At 48.3% G+C, this 23,605-nt stretch overlaps 1 protein-coding gene across 3 annotated transcripts in view; it reads right to left on the minus strand.

The window, feature by feature from the left end:
* Positions 1-11,995: 11,995 nt before the first annotated feature.
* FHDC1 (FH2 domain containing 1) overlaps positions 11,996-23,605 on the minus strand; it is a 41,164-nt gene continuing 29,554 nt past the window's right edge. For all 3 annotated transcript variants that reach the window (XM_021938869.2, XM_003899274.5, XM_021938868.2), the window contains exons 10-12: positions 21,068-21,185; positions 16,650-16,814; positions 11,996-14,512 (exon numbers count right to left, since the gene is read on the minus strand). In XM_021938869.2, the coding sequence (XP_021794561.2) occupies positions 12,446-14,512; positions 16,650-16,814; positions 21,068-21,185 (2,350 nt within the window). In that variant the 3' untranslated portion in view covers positions 11,996-12,445. The remainder of the gene's footprint in view (positions 14,513-16,649; positions 16,815-21,067; positions 21,186-23,605) is intronic.

A 23,605-nucleotide genomic window follows, 5' to 3' on the forward strand; every position in this document is an offset into this window, starting at 1 on the left:
GCTGGGGTGACAGCGTCGATGTGGGCGGAGGACACACCAGTGCAGGTGGTGCCTGGGAAGCAGGTGATCCCAAGGTGGAGTCAGGGAAGAGAGTCCTGGGCCCCAGAGACAGAGCCTCCCTGTTCTTCCTGCTTCTGCTGGGCTTTGTTGACCTTAAGGGAGAGCTCTGGGCACAGTGTGTTCCCTTGACCTTTCCCTGAAGGGACACAGTGCCTGCTGCTATGTAGACAGCACCTTCCATTCTTATAAGTGTTGGGCAAACATTCTCCAGGAGGGAGGGATGCCAGGAGTCCTGGATGGGAGGGATTCCCCAGAAGACTTTGGCCTTGAGGATGAGATCATGGGCTTTGGAAGCAAACGCATTTTATAGATCCAATAAATTAGACACAATCTGGCTATTAATGTGCTGTCAGGTGTCATGGAACCATGCCTTGCTTTCTCCAGTGGAGGAGGAAGCAGAAATAGAGGCATAGCTGGGTTCAACGACCTACCCAAGGTCACCAAGCAGATGGGGGTGACGTCAAGGCATCCTAGGTCACTGCCCTGAGTCATCAGGCTGCTGTGACTCCCCACCTGAGGCACACAGGTCTCTACAGCCATCTCTCTGGCAGGCAGAACTCCAGGAGTGCATTTCCAAATGAGAAGTTGCCATGTCTGTGCTCTGACCTAGAAGAATGATAATGGCAAACATTTGCACTGTTTCAACACATTTAGTCATTTAACTCTCTCGATTGCTCTGCGATTAGATACAGCTATTGTTCCCAAGCAGAGATGTTCAGCAATTTGCCCAAGGCCAAATAGCTAATAAAAGGCCAAGCTGGCCCCACCTAGCTGCTGGTAGAGCGCAAGCACCCAGCTTGTCCATTTCCCAATATCCCCTGGAATATGTTGAGCCCTCTGCAAACTAGGGATGTAGGACATGCCTTGAAATGCACATTGGCTGCTCCTTGCTGCTCAGTGCCTGAGGGTGTGGTGTAGAAGTGTTCAGAACAGGGGGAGGCAACTGCCTGCAGGGGGGCTATGACCACTCCAGCTCCCTCCTGACAAGCCTGAGGGTTTCTGGGATGCCATGAGTTTGCCATTCTTCTCAATGTAAAGCCTAGGTTAGGTGCCTCGGGCACTTGGTACTGTCTTTATCTTTGCTCTTGTCCCTTTTCTGGCCTCTAAGCACCCTCGTCTACCAGAAGCCCTTTCTTTGCTCCCTCTATGGGAGCTTTCAACAGAAGTCCTGGGTGCTGTCACCTTTTCCCGCCGAGGCCAACCCCAGGCAGAGGCAGAGATCTGATCTGGAGCAGGTCCCTGGGCAGTGGGTCTTGATCATGTGTTCCCCTAGGACCAGGGAGATCCCAGCATCTTCCCTTCGTGTATTCAATTCCATCAGCCTGCACATGGCGAGCACCCACTTAATGTTGGCCCTCACTGGGTCCTGGAGAGCTCTACAGATGAAAAAATATACCACCTCAACACACACACACACACCCTGAGAAGGTCACTGCCCAGTTCAGTGGCCAAACAGGAACAACTGTCGAGTCAGGCAGGTGGGGATCAGTGTGATGACCCCAGGTGCTCCAAGAGCTCGAGAGAGGGAAAGATCTATTCCAAGGCCACGGGTCAGAAGAAAGATGATGGACGGAAGCATTTGAGCTGGTGGATGCTTTTCATGTTGCTTCTCTGAGCTTCCATTTGTAAAAGGTCATTATAAGATTCCATATTTTCTTATAATCTAATTCGTTGTGTTTGTAATCGCTAGTTTTAAGTTAGCTTTTAAAAACTGCACCATCAGTCTAGTTTGTGAACGCGTGGCTCCCTTGGGGCCTCGCTACCAATGGGCTGCCTTTTGTTAATGCCGTTTTAACTTTATTTTTATTTTCTGATTTTTAAAAATTTAACTGTAATCCTCATAAGAGCCTGTGATAGGTAGAAAAAGTTCTGTGTTTTTGTTGCTTTCGTTATTGTTGTCCAGATTCTTTTCAGAATATTTTCTTTGGTTTTTGCATCTACTGATTATGAAACTAATTAGTTACTTTGCTTCTATTTTTGGTTGTTGCTATTATAATACAATATGATAATATTAGAGCAGAAATTGTTTTCATATGTATAATATACTTTTTTTTTTTTTTTTTTAGATGCAGTCTCGCTCTGTTGCCCAGGCTGGAGTGCAGTAGTGCAATCTGGCTCACTGCAAGCTCTGCCTCCCAAGCTCAAGTGGTTCTCCTGCCTCAGCCTTCCGAGTGTCTGGGACTACAGGAGCACACAACCACACCCAGCTAATTCTTTTTGTATTTTTAGTAGAGACGGGGTTTCGCCGTGTTGGTCAGGCTGGTCTCAAACTCCTGATCTCAACAGATCTGCCCGCCTCGGCCTCCCAAAGTGCTGGGATTATAGGCATGAGCCATCGCTCTTGGCCTTCATTTTTATCAGGCATGGGAATGTAATGTTGCTTTATTTTTATATGCTCTAAGATTTTTTTTAAATTAAGGTTTGTATTTTTAGAAAATAGTAGACCTGGCCGGGTGCGGTGGCTCATGCTTGTAATCCTAGCACTTTGGGGCTGAGGCAGGCTGATCACCTGAGGTCGGGACTTCCAGACCAGCCTGACCAACATGGAGAAACCCCATCTCTACTAAAAATACAAAATTAGCCAGGCATGATGGCACATGCCTGTAATTCCAGTTACTTCAGAGGCTGAGGCAGGAGAATCGCTTGAACCCGGGAGGCAGAGGTTGCAGCGAGCCAAAATCACACCATTGCACTCCAGCCTGGGCAACAAGAGCAAAACTCCATCCAAAAAAAAAAAAAGAAAGAAAAGAAAAGAAAAGAAAGAAAGAGAAAGAAAGAAAGAAAGAAAGAAAGAAAGAAAGAAAGAAAGAAAGAAAGAAAGAGAAAAGAAAGACAGACTATTGTAGACTTACATGTATGAAGTTGCGAGAAATACTACAGAGAGATTTTGTGTACCCTTCACCTAGTTTCCCCCAGTGGCAACATATTGCAAAACCAGAGTACAATCTTACAGTCGAGATACTGGCATTGATGCGGTCAAAACATTTCCATCAATACAAGGATCCCTTGTGTTGCCCTTTTATAGCCACTACTTTGTTCTCCATTTCTATAAATTTGTCATTCTAAGAATGGCGTACAAATGGAATTACACAGTATGTAACCTCTTGCGACTGGCTTTTCTTCACTCAGCATAATTCTGTGGAAATTAACCCAGGTGTTTGCATGTATCCATAGTTCATTTCTTGCTATTGCTGAGTAGTATTCCATTATATGCATATACCACAGTTTATTTACCCATTCACTTGTTATAGGACTTCTGGATTGTTTCTTGTTATTAACTGTTATGGATAAATTTGCTGATTTGCTGTAAAAGTGTACATGTTTTTTGTTTTGTTTTGTTTTGTTTGTTTTTTTGAGATGGAGTCTCGCTCTGCCGCCCAGGCTGGAGTGCAGTGGCCGGATCTCAGCTCACTGCAAGCTCCGCCTCCCGGGTTTTACGCCATTCTCCTGCCTCAGCCTCCCAAGTAGCTGGGACCACAGGCTCCCGCCACCTCGCCCGGCTAATTTTTTTGTATTTTTTAGTAGAGACGGGGTTTCACCATGTTAGCCAGGATGGTCTTGATCTCCTGACCTCGTGATCCGCCCGTCTCGGCTTCCCAAAGTGCTGGGATTACAAGCTTGAGCCCCCGTGCCCGGCCAAAAGTGTACATGCTTTTGCATGAACTTAGGTCTTCCTTTCTCTGGCATATGCCAAGTAAAATAATTGCTGGATTTTATGGTTGCATGTCAGAAATTGTCAAACTGCTGTTCAGAGGGGCTCTACCATTTTAAATTCCCACCAGTCAATGTATGAGTGATCCTGTTTTTCTGCACCTTCTCCAACATTTGATGTTGTCCCTGCTTTTTTGTTTTGGTTTCGTTTGTTTTCTTTTTGAGATGCAGTCTCGCTCCGTTGCCCAGGCTGGAGTGCAGTAGCGTGATCTGGGCTCACTGCAACCTCCACTTCCCAGGTTCAAGTGCCCCTCCCACCGCAGCCTCCTGAGTAGCTGGGACTACAGTTGTGCACCACCATGCTCGGCTAATTGTTGTATTTTTGGGTAGAGATGGGTTTCACCATATTGGCCAAACTGGTCTCAAATCCCTGGACTCAAGTGATCCGCTCACCTCGGTGTCCCAAAGCATTGGGATTACAGGTGTGAGCCACCTTGACCGGCCTCTCACTGTTTTTTTGTTTTAGCCATTCTGATAGATGTATGGTGCTATTGATTGTGATTTGAATCTGCATTTTCCTAATGGCTAATGATAATCAGGAGTGTCTTTTCATGTGCTTATTTGCTGTCCATATCTCCTCTTTGGTGAAATGGTGCTTCTTTACTTTTGTGTATCTTCAAATTTCTCCTCGATAAAATGTTTAAAAATGGAAAAAAAAAAATAAGTATTCGAGCTGGGGTGGAGGATGACTGGGATTCTGAGGAGCCATTAGACAACACAGACCTGAGCACCCCATTTCCAGAATCCCTGCAAGACTCAGTGCTTCCCGGAGTTACACACTTTTCCTAACTCCCACTGCGAATCTGTTATAAGGTGACGGTCCTCGTACTCCAGAGCTCTGCCATGTGGGTGAATCCAAGAGGAATATACAAATGCTGTTCCTCCTGAAAGGTTCCTCCTGAAAGGGAGGTTCCAGGGCTGAGGACAATGTCCAGTGACCAGGTGGACCTCATTCTGGTGCTATCGTTCCAGGAACATTGCCAATGGTAGCCACATGGAACCACTGGTTCACAAGCTCCCCCTTCACAACTCCGGGAAGGAATTCCTCCACTGACAAGTGGGAATGATGTTTGACAAGTGGGAATGATGTTTCACCTCCTGCTTGGTCACTAGGACAGTGGGAATGTGGTGAGTACTGTGTGCAAAGCCACGAGTTTCTTGGAAGACAAGCTCCAGCCAGAGTTCAACTCATTGTGAACTGGTTGAGAAAAGTAGAGGCTTGAGAAAGAGCTGAGAACAATTAGGCACTTTACCCCGCTGCTTATCTAGTGATTCGCAGTTCTATTGTATTGGAGTCGATCTTGAACTTGGGAGTAGGAGGCCCTGTGGGGGTGGGGAAGCTGTTCTGCTGCCTCAGTCTCTCAGCAGTGGTGAAGAAGCCTGCCCTGCAGGGGAGCCCACCTCTTCCCTCCCCTCCCTAGGGATGAATCAGCTGGTGGGAACCTCTTGTGCCTTGGGAAAGAAGGAAATACAGCCAATAGGGAAGTTGACGGCTCCACTCAGCCATAGCTGAATGGAGGCACTGTTCTTTCTGCTGAGGCAGCTTCCAAAGCTGAATCATCATTTTCTTTTTTTTCTTTTCTTTTACATGGGGTCTCACTAAGTTTCCCAGGCTAGTCTTAAACTCCTGGGCTCCCAGTAGTTATGATTACAGGCATGCGCCACTCAGCCTGACTGAACCATTGTTTTCATTCAAATATAGCTCAAACCCTTCTTCAGCACTTGCCTAGACTGGCAAGATCATCCCTGAATGTAGCAAGACTGTCCAGATTCTTCCAACAAACTTCTCAGACTGATGAGCAGCCATTGACAGCATGGGAGATGGGAAATGGTCAATTATTCTATGCTGGCCACTTTGGAAAGAACCAGGCTCGGTCCTCCTTCCAGGGAGGGTTTCCACATCCTAAAACAGGGTGGGAGGCTGTCTTCCCGCGTCCCTTCTTCTGCCTGCATTCTGAGTCAGCACCCTGGAGAGCTGCACCCCACCCCCTTCCTGACCAGTGAGGTCAGTGCAGATGCCGGCCTGCCTGGCCCCAGCACAGAGCAAGAGGGAAGGAACCGCAGCTGCTAGATGGGGCTCCCAAGGCCCAAGTTGAAGTGATCCTCGTGAAGGCTGTGGAAAGCTCCAAGACCCAAGAGGTCCAGGGAACAGGGTTCCAAAGAATAGTTTTGCTGACAAATTCTTACTGTGGGTACTCAGACATGGGTGTGGCCTTGTTCAGCACTTGTTAGTAAAATGCTTCACATACACTATGGCAGCTATGGCAAGATGCTAGTGAAGTGTCACTTCCAATGTTCCCCCAGGAGCCATTGTTATGGAAGCTCTAAGGTTGTGTGACTGAGAGCTCCAGACTCTCAGTGGCCATGCGTATGACTGGAAGTCCTTATGTTTTAAGATCCTCAGGCTCCTTTGAGGCAGCTCTCCTCTTAATCGGATGCTGAGTTCCGAGTAAATGCCTCTGTCTTGCTTGATCAGAGCGAAACACAACTACATTGCCTGGTCAGTGGCTCTAAGAGGGTCCCAGCATGGAGAACAGCTCACGAGCCTGCATGGGAATCCCGGCATTCTTACCAGTCTGCCTTCTTGCCTCTCTCCAGCCCAGTGGGTCTCAACAGCAGGAGGGAAAATCAATCAGTGGAAAATTTCTTAAGTGCAAATCTGGGGGCCTATTGGAAAAATTCCGGCTTGTAAGTCTGGGGTGGGACTAGGAATCACCACCCCCAAGTAATTGGGCTGTGCACAGGAGCACTCCATGCTGTGGGTGCCGCTGGATCCTCCAACACTGTCGAGTCAGGGGCACCGAGGGAAGCTTACCACCTGCAGTGATCATCCCGGCTCTCACCAAGGTGGCTCACTTCCCCAGCTACCATCTGGCCTTGGCTCATGGGTCCGTGGCCCTGGCCCTGGCCACACATAGCTGTATGCAATCCACACAGCCTCTGCCATCTTCTCATTAGTTGTCTAGCAGGCTAGGGCTGAATCCAGCCTCCCTCCCAGAAAATGAAGGCAGAGGGTGTGCACCCTTCTGTTGGCCCGGGGTGCTCTCTATTAGGGAGAACAGCCAAAAGGCAATTACGGTTAGAGAAATGACCCATGTTTCCTGGAGTTAACCTGGGAGACGGAAACCCCTGTGTCTGCTTCTGCATTCAGTCCTGCCTCAGGAGCAGAGAGGTCCTTTCTTCTCCAGCAGTGGAGAGTGGACATCACTCCTCCGGGCACCAGTGCCCTGGAGCTGCAGTGCCTTCACCTCCACTTGATGGCAGGAGGTAGAAGAGAAACGTTCCTGGTGCTCCTGGCCTTTTCCCTCAGGAACACTGCCGTAAGTGAGCTTCTCTTCTGTAGAAATTTCGGTGCCACAATCTACCCACACCTGGTGTCTCAGGCTGCCTGGGCTGCCATAACAGAATACCATAGACCTAAGGTCTTACAAACAACAGAAATGTATTTTTCACAGTTCTGGAGTCTGGGAAGTTTAAGATTAGAGCACTGACAAACCCAATGTTTGCTGAGAACCTGTTCATGGATGGTCACTTCTTGCTGTGTCCTCACATGGTAGAAGGGATGCTTGCGCGTCCTTGGGCCTTCTTTATAAGGGCATTAATCCCATTCATGAGGGCTCCAGGCTCATGACCTAATCACTCCCCAAAAGCCCCACCTCCTAATCCTACCTCCTTGGGGTTAGGATTTCAACACCGGAATTTGAGGGGGAACAACATTCAGACCACAGGGGACAGGTTAAATATCTTTCTAATGTGCTATCCTGAAAACATACCCGTAATGCATGACGTGGTTGCTCTGAGAAAGTGCATTCTGAAATCCTCAAATCTCATTGCAAGCAAACTTGGGGAACATCCTCTGCTTGTGAGCTGGGGACTGCCTGCATGACTCAGCCCTTTAGTGTGTTTCTGAGGCGCAGGGAAAAGCCCAGGACCTGACTCCAGGTGCCTGGCACGACTCCATCCTCCATCGGTGAGGACCTGGAATAGGCATCCTCCCTGAAACGCCCAGGTGCCTCCCTCCATGGCTCGTAGTCAGGGACGTCAGGCTCCTGGTGGGCCCTTGGTAAAGGGTCTGTGAATGAACGACTATGAATGCTGCTTGCGGCCAGTCCAATTGTCCTATCAATCAGGAAGCCAAAAGCCCCACTGCAGAACTCTGGCCCAGCAGACAGAAAAGCCGTTTTCTTCAACTACAACATTACTCTTGTCTTCACTTAGGAGATCCGGTGAACTGTGGGACATCCAAACCGGGAGATATTAGTGGATGAAGAGCCCCGAGGAGCGGGTGTTCTGGGTTATGTTTTCAACCCTGCCACAAATTTGATCTGAGCTATGCATTCTTTCCCCACAGAGGCTGCACAGGGTGATTTTGCAGAGACCCCGGTGCCCCAGTTTGTTTGTGCTCACAGCCCAAATAATTTTAAACAGCACTTAATGAGTGATCAGATGCAACATCCTTTATTCAAATTTGGTTTATATATTTGATGCTTATATGTGTTTGGGGACAAGCACCAAAAAAATTCTCGATTTTTTCTGACAGAGTTGGAGCATATAGCAAAAATATAATGATGAATTAAGTTTAAGTTTCAATGGAAAATTCCGTAAAGTTGCAAAATGTCATCACTGCCATATGTGGGGAGGTAGGGGAAGGATACTGCACCCTTAGAGGCAGAAATTCACAAATGTACACACCCCTGAAGGTGAATTAATAGTTCTACCAAAGTCTTCTGGGGTCCCTCACCCTAACGCATAAATATGCAGAGTCTTGAATGAACAATTAGGAGATGGTGTTTCCTTGAATTTAATGAATTTCTTTAGGAGGATGAAACCACAGGTTCTTTATGAAAGCCATAAAATAAAAGGGAAGGAGAAACGGAAGATTACTTGAGGCCCATTAGAAAAATAAAAAGCTTTCTTGGTGGTGGGGTGGGGGCGGTACATGTCAGTAATCCCTTCAACAGCAGGATTGAAGGTTTTGGGAGGAGTCTGGTGTCCCAAACTGCTTACAACACAGACAAGACCAGCTTTTAAATGTTCAGGGAGCAAGCGGCAACTCCCAACAAGAATATCATTTACTGTCATCTGCTGATTCTGACCCAGGGATGTCCCTTTAGCCCACTTCAGATAAGGCAGGAAAGTAGCAAGGACTGAAACATGACATAATCCCCACTCCTTTTCACATATGCACAATGCTGGTCATGTAAAGCCATCTCTCCCTCCTCTCTGCTCATTCCTGAGTCAGCCATGAGGTGAGCTGTGATTTCCTAATGGTGTCCTGAACCAAAATGCAGGAGGACACCCAGGACACCATCTAGACTTGCCAGGCCCACGGAGATGACCTAAAACTTAGCTCAGCATGGAATAACGTGAGCTGCGCACTCCAGCCTGCGTGTCAGAGGCGGGGTTGCATCCCCACGGCCTGGGGCAAGGCCCACTCCCTAAGCCCTCAATTATGAGCAGGTTCTGTGCTAGCAAGAAGACACACAGCCAACAGCCTCATTTAGGCTCTCGAGGCTTTGGAGGGTAAGTCAGCTGCATCCCAACCCTCCCTCGCCTCCTGGATCTCTGCTTCTCTCTGGGCAGGAAATTGAATACTCTCCCAGCAAGATCACACAGACACATCCATGGAAGAAGCTGAGATGAAACACGACTCTCATAAACAGGAACTTTATTAAACTACATGTTACATAAAAGAACATATAAATGGACCATTAAATACATTCAGTTTATCTTAAACAAATTTACATTGAAACTTATTTACATTTCTCCATTTGTTTTCTTAAATTATTTTTCCAAGCTTACTACCAATAAAAGGTAATAGAATGATCATCTGCTCACACAGATGCATACAGAAGTCGTCCACAGGGCTAAGCACCACTTCCCAGGAAACACAGCTTATTAGATCTTCCAGCAACAACTCATGCTGAAGGTGCTTTCTTCTGAGCAGCGCTTGGGGTGAGGCTTTTGCTTTAGAGATGCTGGGGGTTGGTTCTGAGGAGCTGATCCAGGGCAGAGATGGGTCCTTGGTGATTGACCTGACTTGGACTCATAGACTCAGAAGGACCCGTGGAGACCATCATCAAGGCCACGGCCCCACATCTGTGATATGGGAAACAGGCTTGGGAAGAGGTGGTGACTTGCCAAAGTCACTCAGCATCCATGATAGAGAAAGGGCCTGGGAGCTCGGTACCCAGGGTTCCTCCAAGTGGTCCCGACCCCTCTGCTTTCCACAAATCCACAAACTTAGAATCACTTCATTCATTTCCCACCACTATGGACCTTATGCTTTGAACTGTTTTGTCTACCTGATTAACTATATAACTTCTTAGGCTTCTTGAAATGGTGAAAAGCAGCTCAGGATTCCCATAAGCATCTTTGTGGAGCCCCGGAAATACCTACTCAGGCCATTTTTACAAGAGGTTTTGTGGTCAGGTGCTTTACTACTTCAGTCCTAACATTTGCCTTTAAAACTCAGCTGAGTGACGGAAGCTCAGCATTTCCAATTAACTTAGATGAGAGGCAACAGTCTGCAGAATGGAGGGTCTAACATCAACCATGTGGATTCCCCACAAACGCATCATATTTGCCTAAATCCATCTACCTACCAATGTCAGATCTAAAACGACGTTTCACTAATAAGTGACCTAAAATTAAAAAACAAAAAACAAAGTTTCTTAAAAAAAAAAGTTCCAATAATTTTCCCATTTCCCAATTAGTCTCAGAGGAGTCGTGAAATGGGCCTTGGGTAGAAAAAGTCCATGTTTTGAACTCTTTCTTTCGAAAAAAGCATGATTCCCCCCTCCCTGCCCCCAAACTTTTCCTGATGATATACATTCTTCTGAAAGCAATTTCATGCTTTTGGTCTGCTTTAAAAAACTTGATTTGGTTCTTCTCAGGATTTAAAAACCACTGTACCAAGGAAGGGATGTCAATGTTAAAAACTATTAAGAAACAGAGACAAGGAGAGAGAGGGACTCTCTCCAGGCCATGTTAGAAAAGAAGGAAGTGTTGGGGGCACACAAAGAGAGAAGAAAGGCTGGGAGACAGAATGGTTTGCACCTCCCTGTAACCAGAGTGAACACAGGTCATAGCAGCCTTCACTCAGTTTTATAACAGACACACGAATGGAGGAACATGGGATTGGAAAGACGTACACTGTCAAACAGCCCTGATGCCTTTCCACTAAAATATGGCACTTCTAGATTCCAGAGAAATCCAGCATGCTACCAGGGGCTGCCACCCATCTGCAGGGAAGCCTGCCCTGCAGCCATGAGGCCCCCGAGGCTCATACCCCACTGCTCACAATGTGCGCCCTGAATACATGGAAGCATCAGATTTCTGTCTGAGTCCAACTTTCCCTCCTGTTCCTAGACAGACTCACACCCAGAGTCATGCACGGAGAAGTAGGCAAGCCAGACAATCTTCAGGGAGACATAGCCCATCACAGGATACCCAAGGCTTGTGGGGAAGTCCAGTTGCCAGCAATGGACAGTGTGTCGGCAGGTGAAACTCTGAGGCCAGAGAACACAGGAAGATAAAAATATCTTCATATTGAGGATATACTGGCCAAGTGTGGTGGCTCATGCCTGTAATCCCAGCACTTTGGGAGGCTGAGGTGGGAGGATCAATTGAGCCCAAGAGTTCGAGATCAGCCTGAGCAACATAGTGAGATCACATCTCTACAAAAGATAAATTCAAAACAAAACAAAACAAAACAAAAAATTAGCCAGGCAGTTGTGCTGGTGCCTGTAGTCCCAGCTCCTAGGGAGGCTGAGGTGGGAGGATCACTTGGGTCTGGGAGGTCAAGGCTGCAGTGGGCTATGATTGTGCCACTGCACTCCAGTCTGGGAGACAGAGCAAGACCCTGTCTCAAAAACAAACAAAAAACCCCACACATATACATATATATATATATATATATATATATATGTATGTATGTATGTATGTATGTATGTATTTTTTCCTGGGAAGCATTTCACTCTGCAAAAGGAACCAAAACTAAAACATTTCATTTTTGTTTTGTTTTGTTTTAGACAGGGTCTCACTCTGTCACCCAGGCTGGCGTGCAGTGGTGGGGTCCTTGGTTCAAGCGATCTTCCCATCTCAGCGTTCGGAGTGGCTGGGGCCACAGGCATGTGCCACCAAACTCGGCTTAATTTTGTGTTTCTGATAGAGACGGGGTTTCTCCATGTTGCCTAGGTTGGTCTCGAACTCCTAGGCTCAAGCGATCTGCCCACCTTGGCCTCCCAAAGTTCTGGATTACAGGCATGAGCCACTGCACCTAGCTAATTTTTATATTAAAAAGAAAGTCTTTGATATATAAAAACTGGCCAGAAAAAAACTTTTTTGACTTGTTTCATAAGAATGTCACCTTACACTCCTATTAAGTCTTTCTCGGGATCTGGGATTTGGGGGAGGCTGGGGTGCATGGGGGAGGTGTGGCCCTCACAGTAGTGAACCTTTGTCCATCTGGATGCTGGACTGCAGCAGGGCTCAGCACAGCAGGCTGCAGTCCACGGGCCTCCCGGACTGTGCCATCCCGACAGTGTCACTAGCAGTGGCACCAGTGGCTGCTTTATCTGTAACAAAGACATGCTGCCTCTTTCCCCATCCTCATCCCAGAAGTCAGTCTTCGCCGTCTGAATCCCAGGAGGCAGGAGAGGACAGGCACCCATCACTTCCATAACGGATTGAGGATTCTTCCCAGCGTGGTCCGACTGGAGTCCTTCCGACGGAGGGAGGCCCTTTCCCCAGCCCCTCTGGACTTCAGAGGGGCCTCTGTGTTGGCACTGGGACCCTCCGCAGACTCTGGGCGCTTCTTGGGGGCCCGGGCACTGCTGGCTCGCCTCAATGTGCTGCTGTCCTTGGGAGTGGTATCCTCGGGGTCCCCTTTCACCCTCAGCTGCCGCTGCGACACTGTCCGAGTGATGCCGGGGGCTTTGGCCGCGGGAGGAAGATCTGTTCTCATGCTTCGAGAGGAGGAGGCCACCGTGTTCCGGGCAAAGCTCGGGACACGGGGGAGTTCATGGGGGATGCTGGGCACCGGCGGGGTCTTGGGGTCTTTGGGACTCTCGGGGCCCTCGGAGGGGGAGCGGCAGGTCTTATTTTCCTCAGGCTTCTGTCTGGGGAGGTTCCTGAGTGGTTTGGCACTGGGCTTCTTGAAAGAACCCCTGGGCTGCAGGGGGACGTCCCTCCCCGGACGGGTGCTGCTGGAGCCGCTGCTCCCCCGCGGCAGCCTCTGCTCCTCGGCGCCTGTGGAGGTCCTCCTGGGCGACGTGTCCGAGGCCCTCCGCACGGAGTTCTGGCGTGACCACACAGTATCTGTGCTGCTGGGGGGATTCTGGGAGGGCCCCCGGGATGACAGCTCTGGTCGCCTCCAGCCGGCGTCTCTGCTGGACTTGGTGATGGGCATGACCTTGCGCATGCCCTCGCTCTCCGAGGCGGTCAGGGTCCGCACGGGCTTGGCCATTGCCCCCTGGCTCCGCCGGACACTCCCAGGCTTGGAGGCCCCCGGAGACGCCTCTTTGAGGGAGCCTCTCTTTGGTGCTACAACATCCTTCCTTTTGGTGGGTTTGTCCCTGGGCAGGCCACCCTTGCAGCTGGGCTCACTATCCAGAGAGACCGGGGCAGGAGCCTCCCCAGGGGGGCTGGATGTAGGGTTGGAGGAGACTTGGCTGTCCCCCATTTCTCCAACCCCAGAGGACATGGAACCATCCCCTTCCCCGCCTTCCTCTGGGTCCCCGCCTCTGGGTCTGGAGTCGGTTCCCTCTGAGCAGTCCAGGGTCAGCGAGCAGTCGGTGTCCGAGATGCAGAACAGAGGCCTAGGATCTTTGTTCTCAGGGTCGCTGCTACCCACAGATCCCAAAGCCGCACTTCCAGGCTCATCGGGGGCAGCTGTGCCGTCCTCCAGGGCTGGGCTGAGACTCCCCAGGGCATCTCTGCCCATGGGTGTCAGGCTGCTGCTGCTGGCACTGAGGGACTGCGGGACCCCATGCCCCACAGACCCTGGCTCCATTGGACTGAAGTCACTCAAAGTCAGCTGGGAGGTCTCCTCCATGCCCTGGGAACCCTGGAGGTTGAACTGGGCCAGCCCTGTCACCAGTTCATGCTCCTTAATCCCCAGAGCCAATGGCGAGAGAGGAGGGGACTGTGCTGAGCCCAGGCTCACCGGCTCACTGTACCTCTTTCGGAGGACACTGACGCCCTGGTGCCGAGCTCTGCGGAAGGCAGAGGCAGGGTCCTCAGGCTGGGCGGCTGGATGCTGGTGCCCTCGTGCTGAGGGTGGGTTGGGGGCCTCCTCCTGGCCCCCCGAGGCCTGAGGTTTGTATGCAAAGCTGGAGTCCCGGTGCCTCACTTCTTCAGGCTCCAGGCAGGCTACTGTGGTCCTGGCCTGCCGGGGGCTGCTCCGGGGCAGGCTGTGGAACTTGTTGGGCTCCTCAGGGCTGCGGGTGGAGCTCTCCAAGAAGGTCAGCAGCTCCTGGTCAGCAGAGGGACCCAGGGAGAGGCGGGAGCGGCGGGTGTTTGGGGGCCGGTAGGAGGGGCTGGCGGGGCTGATGGGCCTGGGGTGCAGGAAGGGGAGAAGACCCTCTGCACCCTTCTTGGTCAACAGCTCCACATCATTCTCACTGCTGCTCCGCCCAAATGCCCCCAGCTCCCCAGTTGCCCAGGAGCGCTGCCTCTGCTCCTGCTCCTTCAGCCTCTGCAACTGCCTCAGCTCCTGCACCTCCCGGTCATGGTTGTCCTGAGGGATGGAGAGAAGCCCGAACATGCATGAGACATGTGGGACCCATGTGCAGTTCCAGAGCCACCTACACTAAGAGCCAAAGAAAGATACAGGCATGGAGGGGAGCTCTGGGTCATGTCTTACACTGAGAAAGAGGCTGTGTGTGTGTGTGCGCACGTGTGTGTGTCTGTGTGTGTGTGTGGAGGGAGGGTGAGGCTGTGCAAAGCTACCAGGGATCTGGCCAGAGAGGGTGAATGCCGTAGACCTGGCCCAACAATCTGTCTACAGTTTTTATCCGGTCCTTGGGTCCAACTTCCAGTTTTCCAGCCAAGGCACTGCCCAGTGGAGGCTGCCCTTCCACATATGCACACGACCTCAACTCCCAGGAAAGCCAGCTCTGTTTCTGAGCAGTGTAAGACAGAGAGGACTTCCAGGAAAGCGCTATACAGGCAATAGCTGAGAGAAAAATACTGTGGGTGTATAAAGAGTGAGCCTCAAATTGTACTTCTGTGCCGCATGGATCTGTCCTATACACATTCATGTGTAGCACATTCTCCTTAACAATGATTTGGATGTTTTAATGTATAGCCATGATATTAAGAGATGCTCTGTTCAGTCAGTTCCCTGACTGCTCTTTGGTAAAGCAATACCACACATGGCATGGTGGCTCTGCCAGCTGCAGCCTGCAGCACATGGCTCTGTCTCTCACGTCCTATCCTGTTCCCACAATCAGAGAAGAGGAAGAGGTGCAGGTGTGCTTTACGAATCCTTCAGACCTTCACCCTGCTCCAGAGCACCCAGCCCTTCCCATCGAAACCGCACCAGAGCACGCTCACATACCAAAGCACTCTGTACCACCTGGCCGTGCACTTTAAATAGATTTGTGTCATGGAAATATGTGGATCTCACAGCCCAAATGTGTTATCGTTAGCAGTTTTACTTGACAATCAATTTCCTCCAACGATGGCCTTTCCCTTCCAAGTTTCTGTTTCTGTGGGGCTCTAGCTGGGGACTCTTGGCTCCTCCTGCAGCTCTAGCCTCAGCCTCCCATCTCGTCCCCAAGTCTCTCGGGTCTTCTTTCAAGGTTGCCTGTGGTGGTGGTGGGGCCGGTGTCTGGCTCTTAGGACAGTGGGGCTGAGAGCATCACACAGGTGGCTTCACAGGCCTGTGGAATTCTTGGGAGTGAGGGCCTCATTAAGAGCCAACTTGGCCTTGACACCCACCACTGCCTCCCACAGCTGAGCTCACTTCTTGGCCAGAGGAGAACAAACGTGGCCACAGGCTGAGCCTCCTTCTCTTAACTGGATAGAGAAAGGAGGGGTTGGGAACACAAAGCAATTCTGGGCTTGAGAGAAATCTGACCAATCCCTCAAAGAAATTCAGCTATGGACAAAGTTGCATTCCAGCTGGAGGCGGAGAGATGACTCAGAAGCTTTGCTTCCTCGTCACCACCCGGAATGAAGGGATGTGAGTGGCCGGTGTGCTGCTTTCAATTGACGGATTAAAGTTTTACTTGAAAGCCAAGCAACCCAGAGAGTTTTCTGGCTTCTACATAAAACCCAGAGATGACTGGAATTGGTGGTTGAAGGGCAAGAAATGTAGCTGTTTTGCTCAGTACGGCAGCAGGCTGTGTGGTTATTTGGGAATCTGGAAGACCGCTCTGGGGAGGACAACATGGTTGCCCTGGTGCCAATCCCACAGTGACGGCAGCGGAGCTTGGAAGAGGGGAAAGGGAGGGCCATCCCACCATCCCACCACCACAGAAGTCTCCCTGAAAGGGGACATTCTCTTCTGGGAGCGGGTGAGGAAGACATTCAGGATCTTCAAGAGACTTTTAAATGGTATGACTGCCGTCATGGAGGAACTTTACTAACAAAATGCTCTCAAGGCGTTAATGTGAGCATCAGGCAGCCTGTGCACCAAAGCAGCAGAGGCAGTCAGATGCCGCCCCCGATGCTACGCAAGCCCTTGGGGCTGGGATGGCAGAGCCACTTTCCAGCAATCGCAGCTGAGAGCCTGGCAATGCCACCTGGGTCAGATGTTCCTGAAACCGTGGAGATGCAAAGTGCCTTTCTGTGGTGAGCAGAGGACTAGGTCGAGAAGAAGGAAAAGAAAAATCCAAGCAACCCCGAGACACAGATGCCGCCAGCCATACCTTAACTGCTTTGTTGAACCTGGTACAGAAATCTCTAAATATCTGAAAGCATTCATCCAGTTTCATGGTTTTTTTGTCTTCACAGAAAAAATCTATAAGGGTGTGGGCCTCGTCCTGGAGCTCTTGTTTCCAGCATTCCAGTTCCCTCAGCTTTTCTACGGCAAACTGCAGAAAAACAAACGAACACACACTGAGGTAAACGTGGTCAGCTGATGCGGTGCCAGGCACTGCATCGGTGCCCAGAGAAGACATGCTCTGGGGTCTTGGAAAAGGAAGGTTTATTGCAAGGCCAATGCAATCAGAGCCAAAAGGAAAAGAATTCAACTCAGACCAAACCTCGGGGAAAGCAAGGTGAACTCCCATGTGAGACCCAGACTAAGCAACAAGATAGATTGAAGAGCTTTAACCTGCAGAACGTCACTAACAAAATGTTCACTTTTATTATCACTGAAAAAAATTACACGGGTATACAGTTGGTTTCACCAAGGAAGATCCATTTTTCATCTGTTCCTCCTCCTCTTAAAATTGAGTCTTACACGGGTCAAGAGTTTAGGGTCCCTGAAGCAACTCGCTGTACTGATGCATTATCAACTTTGCCCCACCGAGAGGGTGTCTAAACTTAATCCCAACTGAGCTCTGTGAGGGTCAGGGTCACCCCCACAGGACCAAAGCCCTCGTGCCTAACTGGGGGTGCTGATCCAAGTCAGCTGGGAAGCTTGGTAACAGGCCATGCCTGCATCCCTCCCATTCAATTTCACCAGTTTAGGGTGGATCCAACACTAATATTTTCTGAAAGCACCACCCCAGGAGATTCTGAGGGGTCCCGAGGGCTAGGCATTACTGTCCTTTACAAATCCACCCTCTTCGCTTCTTCATTTTCTCCAAATTCTTCTAGGACAAATAAGTCTCTGAGGCCCCTATGCAATCTGGTACTGCCTCAACACAGTGATGGGAAGGAAGGAAGCTTGTTTTCCTCCAATGAGTTCCAAGGCCTTCAGCATGGAATCTGCCATGTCCAAGGGTCACACACACTTTCCTCATGGCAGTTCAGTGACAACATGGGGAGCTGCATGAGGAAACAGTATGGTGCAGAGAAAAAGGGCTCCATAGCAGCCACAGCCCATGCAGAATGAACATCTGGAATCACACTGAAGTCTTATGTTGAGACAGGGTCTCACTCCACTACCCAGACTGGAGTACAATGGTGTGATCATGGCTCACTGCAGCCTCGACCTCCTGGGCTCAAGCAATCCTCCCACCTCGGCCTCCTGAGTAGCTGGGACTATAGCTACGCACCACCACACCCAGCTAATACTTAAATATTTTGTAAAGACAGGGTTTCCCTGTTTCCCAGGAAGGCCTCAAGCCATCCTCCTGCCTCAGCCTCCCTAAGTGCTGGGATTACAGGGGTAAGCCACTGTGCCTAGCCTATGTTGCTTCCTTGTTTACTGGGAAATAATGGTTAGATGAAGAAGGAATGTATGAAGTATGTTACTCTATGAAATCACATGTGTCACGTTTTTAAAAAAGCTTGTATTTGAAAACATTTTTTGAGTGAAGCAGGGATGGGCTGGGAAACGGTAAAGCTGAAGTTGCCCACTTTGGAGGGGTGGAACTGCTGTTTGAACCTGCATGGAGAGCTACGGAACCTACAGGGAAATTCTGTGAAGGTGCCACCTCCTACGCACTCCAACCCACTTTCCCCCTTAAAAACCCTTCTCTTAAACCAAACACACTCAAGAGGTAGTAGGAAACCAAAACTATGTAGGAAACCAAATACCAGAGAAAGTAACCATCTGAGTCAGTAGCCCAAGGCAGTGTGTGCATTCGTGCTGTATTTTTCTTTATGGAGGAATGGTATTAATGAAAGGATAAATCTTTGCCTGTCATTCTTCCACAGGGGGAAAGATGGATTCCAGCCAAGAACAGCTCAACTACAGAAAAATAGGCCTCTTGACAAGAATCTACATGGGAGCTCAGCTCCACCTCGTATGTTTCATCTCCAGATCCTGTGGGGATTGACAGAGTACCAGGAAGGAAAAACTTAAACACACTGAAGTCACCCTTTGGACTTGGGAAAATGGAACATTCTGAATGTGGATCTGAACAGTAACCACACTTGAAGTTACCGGCCAGGAGTTCTACATGATTAGGGCCAGAAATGGAAAAGTTCAAAGCTACACTGGCAAAGCAAGAATGACAACAGGTTAGCAGCTGTAGTGTCCAATTCAACCTTACATCTCTAACTTGCCTGCTACAAACCAAAGTTTCAAACAAGTCTACTCAGTGTTTCTTACCCCAAGGGTGAAAATGCTGAAACAGATCTGCAAAAATGTGTTCTTGTTATTTTTCTGCTTGAATCCTTGAAGAGCTCCCCACCTCTTACGGCATAGGGTTGAGTCCAGCATTCAGACTGGTGTTCAGAGACCTGTGTGGCCTGGCCCTGACCTACCTTGAAGAATTTTACCTCACCTATTCAAAAGGAAGTTGAATTTAAGAAAGAAGAGTACATAGCTGTATGAAACGTTTTACTTATAGAAATGAGAGACTGGCTGGGAGTGGTTGCTTATGCCTATAATCCCAGCACTTTGGAAGGCAGGCAGATCACGAGGTCAGGACATCAAGACCATCCTGGCTAACATGATGAAACCCCATCACTACTAAAAATACAAAAAATTAGCCTGGTGTGGTGACACGCGCCTGTAGTCCCAGCTACTCAGGAGGCTGAGGGAGGAGAATCACTTTAACCCGGGAGGCGGAGCTTGCAGTGAGCTGAGATCACACCACTGCACCCAGCCTGGGTGACAGGGCAAGACTCTGTCTCAAAAAAAGAAAAAAAGAAAAAAATGACTGCCAGAAAGAAGTGTAAAGGGTTAAAACAAGACTGACTATGAAAAGCAGTCCAGAGGTAAGGCTAAGTCAGAGCTGTTCTTCATCCTAAGCTTCTCTGTATGAATATTGACTATGAGATGGTAATAGTTAATATGAGAACTTGGAAGAATGAAACATCCAGAATTTTAATCTTGATGTGCGATGGTCCTTATTCTTGAATTTCTGGATTTGTTTAATGCATTTGTTTACTGTTCAGTATTTTTGTGGTGGTGGTGGTGGTGTTTGTAACAAGAAAATTAATTTGGTTTTACTTGAAGGAAAATACAGAGCACGTTTAATAATAAAAATAAACTCACAGCAGAGCCAAACAAAATCAAGCATCTGCCGAAGGTCATAATATTTTGAAGGAGCTGAATTAAGAAGCGAAGGCTTCAGCTGGCACAACCTCAGGAGCATACTGTTCCCCCCCAGTGCCCAGGCAGTCCTGCCACACGATTCCACCTCACAGGTCTCAAAACACTAACAACATTTCAGATCGCACAGCCTTTCGCTGAAGACTAAAAGCATGAGATGGTGCCTTTTTTTTTTTTTTAATAAGGAAGATAAAAGAAGTATGTCAGACTATGTGATTAGTGAGTCACAGTGAGCTGTCACAAACATGTCCACTCTGCTGTTTTTTGTTGATGTTATTTGGAGCAGCTCCTGACACACCCTGTGGGCCCTGTATACTCCTGGTGTTGACGGGCACAGCGCTCATGTGTTCTGCTGCTCTCATTATAAAACATGCCAAAACGCAGCTTGTTTCTTCAATGTAAACAAGTGAAGAAATGACAGCCCAAGTTCTAAGGCGTCTCGATTTCTGTGGCACTTCGTTCTGTTATCCAAAAGTTTAATTGGTTTAGAAACAAAACCTGAGTTGCTAGGTATAGCCCAAGTGCAACTCCATGGCTGATACCAGTTCACCACAGTAAACTGCAATCGTGCAAACTGAGCAGTGAACAACAGGAGCCTCGCAGAAGCACTGTCCCTAAACAAATACATCAGGCTCAGGCTGGGTGCGGTGGCTCATGCCTGTAATCCCAGCACTTTGGGAGTCCCAATGAGGGCAGATCACCTGAGGTCAGGAGTTTGAGAGCAGCTTGGCCAACATGGTGAAACCCCGTCTCTACTGAAAAAATACAAAAATTAGCCAGGTATGGTGGTGCACGACTGTAGTCCCAGCTACTGGGGAGCCTGAGGCAGAAGAATTGCTTGAACCAGGGAGGCGGAGGTTGCAGTGAGCCAAGATCGCACCATTATACTCCAGCCTGGGCGACAGAACAAGACTCCATCTCCAAACAAACAAACAAACAAACAAAACAGTCAAACAAACAGAAAACCAAAAATATATATATATCAGGCTTAGATCACATTTAACATTCTCTGCAAAGAATGGGCATGGAAATACCAAGTTCCTTTTACTAACTTGGAGAAAAAAATATGAATGGGAACTGCTGCTTCCACAAATACACCCATGCAAATTTAACCAGCCCCGGGGTGCTGCTGGGAGATGAGATTAGAGGGACTGACTTGAGTCACCTACAAACCTGAAGAAAATCTTCCATCTGCTGACAAAGTTCACCATCCCGCTGGATGTTTTCTTTTAGTGATTTTGTCCTGACAAACAACAAGTGCAGTTCTGCCTCTGTGTTCTCCAGGGATAATCTAAAAGAAGAAAGGGGAGAGTGGGCAGCTGGAACAAGGAAGCCATGTGTCATGTAGGTATATGAAATGAGACTAACTGTTGTTCAACCTTGGAAACAGAAGGGGAGAGCTACTGTGATGATATTTATGATCTATGATATTATGATGATCTAAATACCTACCCCTGTAGTATGTAGATCTTTTGCGTTTCCTCCCGCTTTAAGAGGTGATTTGTTTCCAAAGACATATACTGGTTGAAAGAGAACAGGCTGTAACTGTGCTCTTGATGGTGAGATCATCAAAACCATGGGACCTGTATACCTTTTCATGAACTAGCTCTGAACACCTTTATGCAATAAGCATTACAAACTAAATGCCAGCAGGATTCTGGGATTCATATGCTTTCCATGGGCCACTAAACACAAATATGAAACTCTAACCCACAAGAAGCAAGGCAATATATGTTGATAATTCTAACACTAAAGGTAACAGTGAGAGAACAGCAGATTCCATGTTGTTCACCACAGGTGGCCACAGCAAGCTGTTTATATTTTACAGAGAACTAAAACATAGCTAACAAATGTGCAACTTTTTTTTTTTTTTGAGACAGTCTTCCTTTGTCACTCAGGCTGGATTGCAGTGGCCTGATTTTGGCTTACTGCAACCTCTGCCTTCTGGGTTCAAGCAGTTCTCATGCCTCAGCCTCCAGAGTAGCTGGGATTATAGGTGTGTGCCATCATGCCCAGCTTAATTTTTATATTTTTAGTAGAGATGGGGTTTCACCATGTTGGCCAGGCTGTTCTAAAACACCTGAGCTCAAGTAATCTGCCGGCCTCGGCCTCCCAAAGTGCTAGGATTACAGGTGTGAGCCACCAGGCCCAGCTGATTTTTATTATTATTATTATTTTATTTTTTTTAAAAGAGACATCCTCACTCTGTTGCCCAAGCTGAAGTGCAGTGGCAAGATCATGGCTGCAGTGAACCCAGTGAGACCTGTGGGCTCAGGTGATCCTCTCACCACAGTCTTTCAAGTAATTGGGATCACAGGTGTGCACCACCACACCCAGCTAATTTTTAAATTTTTTGTAGAGACAGGGTCTTACTATGTAGCCCAGCCTGGTCTCAAACTACCAGTCTCAAGCAATCTTCCTGCCTTGGCCTCCCAAAGTGCTGAGATCACAGGCATGAGCCACCACAGCCAGCCCTAATTCTGCAAATTAACGGTTGGATTGATTGCAATGCTTTTGTTATATACATCAAATCAAGATAGGCAGAATGTGGGCCTGGCACGGTAGCTCAGGCCTGTAATCCCAGCACTTTGGGAGGGTGGGGTGGGCAGATCACCTAAGGTCAGGAGTTCAAGACTAGCCTGGCCAACATGGCGAAACCCTGTCTCTACTAAAAATACAAAAAAATTAGCTGGGCATGGTGGCAGGTGCCTGTAGTCCCAGCTACTTGGGAGGCTGAGGCAGGAGAATCACTTGAACCTGGGAGGCGGAGATTGCAGTGAGCCAAGATTGCGACACTGCACTCCAGCCTGGGTAACACAGCGAGGCTCTGTCTCAAAAAATCAAAAGATAGGCAGAATGTGAATGACGGTTCTGTTACCCAGAAAATTGAGTAGGCGAAACCTAAAACGCACGTGAAATTCATAAATTAGGATGCATTCATGCTTCCACTGGCAATTCAAATTTTTCTTTGTCCAACAAAGTTTTCCACCTTCACTGGTCACCGGCACGTATCTGAGACCTGTTTATACTTCACAAGTGTATTTCACCTTCCATTTCAAATAAACAAGCTTGCTGAATAGGATTTTTCTAAGACAATATCTAGCTCCAATCCAGCTCTGACCAGAAACGCCATTTCAAAAATATAATGCTAATTTCTATCTATATATCTCTTAGGAACATTTTTATACTAATTAGGGTAAAAATGTTCCCACATAAATTTCTTTCGGTAATTCAAAACCAGAAAGGTTCTTATCTTATAAGATGTCCACTCTTTTTGGAGAATAATCTAGAGATCTATAAACATGAATTCTGAACTGTTTACACCTTTGAACTGATAATCCACTTTGGGAAAGATATGTAATCTGTGGTTAGATGGTCATAGACTCAGTAACTTTGAGGTACAGGCCAGTGGCAGGGCTGTGAACTATGGTTCATTTATTTATATGCATATGGTTCACAGATGTCATAGCTGGATACACTCACTCAAATAATAAGTATATGCTAGGAACTGGGTTGACATATGAAGCGGTGGCTGAACCCGCTCATGAGAACCAACTGCGGGTGTCTCTTCTTAATTTGTATTCAATAACATATGTCAGCAGCTTGACATCAGCCATGGTGACAGTATTTACAACACGGAAATCAGCAAATGCTACAAATCAGGACTTTTTTTCTCCAACAGCTGGTTATTGAACATTTACCGTGGGATGC

Source organism: Papio anubis, chromosome 3 (genome assembly GCF_008728515.1).
Source record: "Papio anubis isolate 15944 chromosome 3, Panubis1.0, whole genome shotgun sequence".
Taxonomy (NCBI): Eukaryota; Metazoa; Chordata; class Mammalia; order Primates; family Cercopithecidae; genus Papio; species Papio anubis.